The 6,173-nt window shown below is 38.0% G+C and overlaps 1 protein-coding gene across 2 annotated transcripts; it reads right to left on the bottom strand.

Moving 5' to 3' along the window:
• Positions 1 to 653: 653 nt before the first annotated feature.
• On the bottom strand, positions 654 to 4,581 carry LOC121261202 (protein CUP-SHAPED COTYLEDON 1-like). Of its 2 annotated transcripts, none has more exons than XM_041163446.1 (4): positions 4,410 to 4,581; positions 3,955 to 4,192; positions 3,186 to 3,457; positions 654 to 1,736 (listed from the first exon to the last, which is right to left on the bottom strand). In XM_041163446.1, the coding sequence occupies exons 1-4, from the start codon at positions 4,413 to 4,415 to the stop codon at positions 1,152 to 1,154; spliced, it is 1,101 nt and encodes a 366-aa protein (XP_041019380.1). In that variant the 5' UTR covers positions 4,416 to 4,581; the 3' UTR covers positions 654 to 1,151. The 2 variants fall into 2 exon arrangements, with proteins under 2 accessions (XP_041019380.1, XP_041019378.1); XM_041163444.1 differs by having other exon boundaries at positions 658 to 1,739; positions 4,410 to 4,580.
• Between the last annotated feature and the right edge of the window lie 1,592 nt (positions 4,582 to 6,173).

Here is a 6,173-nt window from a genome sequence, read left to right as displayed (position 1 = left end):
TGTAGGTTATAGGTTGGAAAATGGATTAATGTCCCTTCGAGTTTAGATAGAAATTAAACAAACTGTCCCCTTCAAGTTCACACGTTGAAGTTCTTGTCCGAATATCACGAACTTGAAGAGATCGAGTATATGAAATGGTCTTTGCGTAACTATATATGTTCATCATATAGAAATAACAAAGAATCTTAGTAAAACGGTTTAAATAGAAAGACTTTCTGTCTTCCTAACTTCTTGAGCTGCACCTTTTGCACCGGCCGTCCCCACTATCCCATCGCTCACACATCGACGAATTGGGTCCTGCCATCTGTAATCACGCGGGAGCTTTCAGAGCGCTGTAGAGGGTATTCAGTGCAGTTTGCGGATTGACCATCGAATTAAAGGTTGGTTTTGTGGTGGCCGTGAGCCTTCACAGTTTGTGGTGAATTTAGGCTCTGTGAGATTTTTAGGAGGATGCGGGTTGTTTGGGAATTGGTGGTGAGTGAAAGTATATATGGATTTTTTGGTAGCTTCGGGATGCGGATGCATGGGGTGGCATCCAGTGGATTCATGGTAAGTTTGTTGTTTTTGGATTATTTCGTGGGCAAAGATTTCTTCCGATAACAATCAAATATCCAAAAAATCTTATACGTACGTACGTACATCTTTATCCAAAGTCTGACCCAACAATAAAAGGATATTGATTTATCGAAATTAAGACCAAAAAGGAAGCGATGAAATGTAGCTTGTCCAGGTTTGGTAAGTGTAAGGCCGTTTCCCCACTCTTATCTTAGCAGATCTGATAAGAGAGATTAAGAAAATAAAAAACGAAGACCCAACTCAAAACGAACAGACTCTTCGACTCGGTCCACAAGTAAACCTTCTGGAGTCTGGACTCAACCTCGACATGGGAGCATACCACAGGAAGGGCCCATTTAACGTCTTGACGGTACTGTTTGTTCCACGTAACTATGAAACCATTAATCTTAATTCCTCTTTCAGGTCCACAATTTAATTCCTTTCGAAAGCAAGTACTTAAACATGCATAAACAGATCGTAAGAGTACTACGTACGTACGATTGCCGCACCTTGTCTTTTCTTTCTAAATTGATAATAATAAAACTAGACTAAATTGCTAGCTGATCCCGGATTGATCCGTTCCCTGTTCCCCCACATTAATAGGGAGGCCAGTAGTTATCTAGATCCAGGCAATGATCCATGCCCATATATCTGTTGCTGGGCGGGTTTCCATTATTCATTTCCGTACCATAGCCTGAAGTCTCAGCAGCAAGAGGATTACCAGTCATCATGGAGGAAGACACATCGTGTTGATGATGATGATTCATTGCGAGAGATGGTGGTGCTGGTGCTGGTGCTGGGGGCATGGACCGGAAAACTGGTTGAGACGTTCCTGCCCCACCTCCAAGATTCAAATTTAAACCTGATATTGTGAAGCATCCTCCAGCACCAAGCGGCGGATAGTTTAACTGGGGTTGCATTTGCAGCTGGCCGTTGACATGACTAGTTGATCCGCCGCCTCTGAAAACCCGCGTGAGCTCCGCTAGTTCTGCACTGCCCACGTAATTCCTTCCATAATGGAACTGTCCCGCAGGATCTCCCAGCTGCATCATTTGCGGTACTGGCACGGCACTGGGACCTATTTCGAGGTTGTAGGGATTCAGCCCAGCTCTTGACTGGTTCGAAGGGAATTTTTTGATGCCTGCGCTCTTCTGGAAGACTCGGCAAACCACCCATTCATCCTGCTGTACGAATGCAACAAAGTTTCAGGCCTAGTACTTCCACATACATTAATAAGCTGTAATATTAATTGGAGACTAAGTATGCATTTTTTCTATACTTACACGTTCATTTATCTAATTTTTTCATAAGAGGCAGCTTAATTTTTTGTTTGTTTTTCTGTCAATAGGCTGATCTTGTTCTTTACAAGATCAATAAGGGAGAGGACACCATGCAAGTTGTAACTTGAGGACGTACGTTTGTAACTTAATTACCAAAAAAATTCATATAATAATTTCCTTTACTCCCCCTTTTCCGTGCACTTATTTGTGCTTTAATTTTCGGGCCTAAATCTCGAGTTTTCAGGTTTCACCAGTATATGCATGATGTATTTTATCTATACGTTCACGTGCGACGCCTATATATATATATATCTACACACACATTAGCTACTTTATAGACTTATAAATTGCATGCACTACTTAGCTTTGACATTTCATGCTCGGAGTATATGTCTTTGCATGCAACTCCTATTGCGTGCTCATGGGACAAAACAGCTTAATCATGTCGTTTGAACTTGAAGAATGAAAAATACTAAATATTTAAGATGCTACGAGTTTTTTTACAAAAATTCTATAAATTGAGTACACTAGCTCGATAGTACTCTTGTTTTTTTTTTTTTTTAATCTAAAAGTTAGTATTACTGCTGGTCAATATATATCGCTTGTACGTATGATCTATATATACATGATGATGCTCTGTTGAAGAACAAATGTGCGTTCTACGTGTGTGTCTATATATATATATATATATATATATATATGACTATATATATATATATGCCAAACTTTGCATTAAGAGGTAATAATTAAAATGTTACGCTTAATTTTAAAAGCTAGAGCTTTAATTTATTGTCTCGTGTTCCAGAAATAAATGTGCTGGAGAGTAATAATATATTATTTTCCTCCAAATATAGAAGTACGTAAAGATCTATAGATATATATGACCAAAAACTGAGAGAGAGAGAGAGAGAGAGAGAGAGAGAGAGAGCCGTTGATAATACAAGTTTCGTAACTCTGCTGCAAAAACATTCTTAAGAAATCAATTTTAGTAGTACTGGCCTGCAGCTTCAGGAACAAAATTAAGGGGCTCGCTCGGATCATATTATATATATATATATATATATATATATATATATTTCGTGTTATTGTGGTTTTTGCTATTGTTTTTAGTCTCTTCGATCCAAGTATATACGTCCTGTGAATTCATATATATATAAATATATCACGTCCTTGAACATATCACTTGAATTTATTCACCTAATTTTGTGCACTCGTAAAGCTAGCTAGTAGCTAGGGGAATTAAGATCATCAAGAATTATAACAATATTCTACGTTGTTTTTTGAGTGATATATATATATATATATATATATATATATATATATATATCATATTGATTGCGTTATACGTACCTTGGTATTTCTAAAGGCAGATTTTGAGTGGATGCGATATTCATGCATGACCCAGTTGGTTTTCTCTCCTCTGGGAGCTCTCCCCCTATAGAAAACCAATGTCTTCTTCATCCCAACCAACTCTGACGTTTCGCCGTTGAAGATCTCCTTGTCTTTCCCCGTGGTCTTCCAGTAACCTGTATTTGTTGCTCGATTTGTTCTCACTCCAGTTGGGTATTTCCGATCCCGCAGGCTGAAGAAATACCATTCTTTTTCTCCCATTTTAGCCTTCCCTAGTAGGCATATACGCAGAAGAAGTTGAGAGAAATAAGAAAAGGAATTCCGTCAAATTAGACAAGAGTTTTATTCAGCTGTTTGTTCAGAATTAAACAAAACTCTGCATGTTATCCGTATCACAAGAAACGAAGACAACATTTTCCTTATATTATGAGATTTAATATTATTCTATCTAATATATTAATTAAATACGAATCATGAACAATGTATTCGTCATTTGTTCTCTTCCAAGGGAGCACGTGGGGAACCCTAAATTATATTGACGAACGAATTTTAATAAGAATCCCACTAATTGCGAATTAAGTCAGCATATTTTCTGGACGGGAAGATCAAGTATTGGTCAAAAACCTAGAATCAAAATCACAATTGCATGGTTAATTATAAAGCAAATAAATTTTTTTTTCTGCGCATGTGTAAAACTGGCTAACTACATGATCACGATGATCATATGTACTACTAACATTAGAAAGCAAGGTTTCAGCTTTACTACTACCTGGAAGTTCCCACGGTTCGCATTTGTTGAGATCAACATCTCCGATTGCCCTTCCTGTAAAATTAGCATCCGATATCTTGTTTATGAGATAATAAGTTATTAGCTCTTCATCTGAGGGATGAAATCGGAACCCTGGTGGCAGCTTTTCATCCTTTGCATGATGATCTGATCCTGCCATATTGTCTTTGATGATCTCCTTCTTGTCTTGTTCCTTCCCCTTCTGATTACTGCTTTGTTTCTGTAGCAAAGAAAGAGTGACATGAAAAGAAGTGCTTGAATTATGAGTCTCCAGGGCATGCAGCCAGCTCAAAGAACCATATGAAGGTGAATAAGAAGGCTCTCTTCTACTTTTCTTGATACCCTACTTGACAGAAAACCCTAGAGGAGCACGAATTTCTTCCTCAGAACTGACATAGGAAGTAAAACTTATATATAGGAGCTAAAAGGTAACTTACTTGCATGGAGAGAATTATGACGAATTCTTCAGTTAGGTTTTGATGTCTGTCATATCATTTATCAACCAAAAAAGGTATATATCAGTAGCTTAAGGGATACTAGTAAGATAATGAAATCTGGTGCTAGAGTCCTGGGAGCTGCTAAGTACTCATGATCATCATGCACAAGAAATTGGCAATTTAAGCTAAAGGGGATGTACTGATAATTAAACAATGGGCCGGGGAGGGCTGTGCTTGTCAAGCTCTCACCTACTATGGGTCTTCTCACACAAGGTGCTGGCCCCGGCCGTCATGATCTTGTTTAGGTTAAGATATATATTATATGTCTGTAATATAAAATTAATAAGAATTAATTTGGAACAATTGGACTTGCAAATTGAGACAAAGTCCCGTACACCAACGCCCTGCAGTCAGCTATATAGCTGCTTGCGCCCAAAACCCCGTTCACATTCAGATCACCCAAATTAATTAAAGTTGACCACGCCACGTGATAGTACTGGCTTGGCCTCTTCAACTTTCTGAATATCATGAATATCCTTCTTACCAATGGATGCACGCCACATCATCAAGTCCCACAGTCGACAGTGCTGATTGCGGAGCCTGCAGCATTGAAATGGCGAGAATATTTGGGGATCATGCATGCACGGACAAGAATGGAAAATACATATAGGAGAGGGATGGGGATGGGTTCCCTGGACAGGAAACCATTGGGAATTAAAATTATACGTACTGTTTATTTAATGGGATGCGCGGCTTCATCTTCCCCTGACCAGTCTCCTGGATTCCCTTCCCCTATGTTCTCATGCTTTGGCTGATCCTTTAACTCGATCGTGTATATATATGCATGTTAATTTTCATGAGGACTGTTTAAATCAAATAGCTTGCTAGCGGCTACATTTTGGATTGTGTGAAAAAATGATCAAGTTGTTTTGATCTCACAAACGTTTTTTTTTTTTTTTAATTGACGTTGTAATGTTCTTCTTCTTTTACCCATGCTTGATGATTGTACATGAATAGCGTAGGATCAGTACTACATGTATCCTCCACTTGTTCATGACATGCATGCATATACAAACTTGAAAGTAATGTAGAGACCGAATTCGCGACGGAAATCATGCCCCTTCTTACAAATTTACAGGCACACCCACACTAGAATTAAGCAGATCGGGATAATGTTGTGCATGCTAAGGTTTGACGGGCCAATGACCACATGTTTTTCTGACAGTACTGGTGATCGCTATATATCTAGTTAAGAATTAATTAAGCAATAGTAATTTGGCACTTTGTATCCTATGTGGACCGTGGTGATCATCTCCAATTATATTAATTATATATATCTATATATACCCAGATAAAATATCATCTATTTTCTCATATCTTGACCCACTGTAGTGACGGCTTTTATTGTTTCCGTCAATCATGATGTGAATCTTATCACTTTTTGAATAACCTTTTATACACGTTCTCGAACTCATGTCTGGGTTCAAACCCTTCAGAAACAAACGAAGAAGCAGAAGTTTAGGAAACAATGGAGAACGCTATAAAGTAGTTAAACAATATTATCGGCGCGAGACAAATTAAATAAACAAATGATCATTTACGTTGTTATTTCTTTTCTCCAATGTAAATCTGTCGTGTGAGCTGGTTGCTTTTGTTTTTGACCTTTTCTTTTGGAAATCAAAATGCAATAATTTATAACCTTAAAAAAAGGAAAAACTAATTTGACTGCCTGCGTGCTATATAAATATCATCCGTACGTATTTC

The sequence above is a fragment of the Juglans microcarpa x Juglans regia genome, chromosome 4D (genome assembly GCF_004785595.1).
Source record: "Juglans microcarpa x Juglans regia isolate MS1-56 chromosome 4D, Jm3101_v1.0, whole genome shotgun sequence".
NCBI classification, from domain to species: Eukaryota; Viridiplantae; Streptophyta; class Magnoliopsida; order Fagales; family Juglandaceae; genus Juglans; species Juglans microcarpa x Juglans regia.
This window is presented reverse-complemented; position numbering and strand designations above follow the sequence as displayed.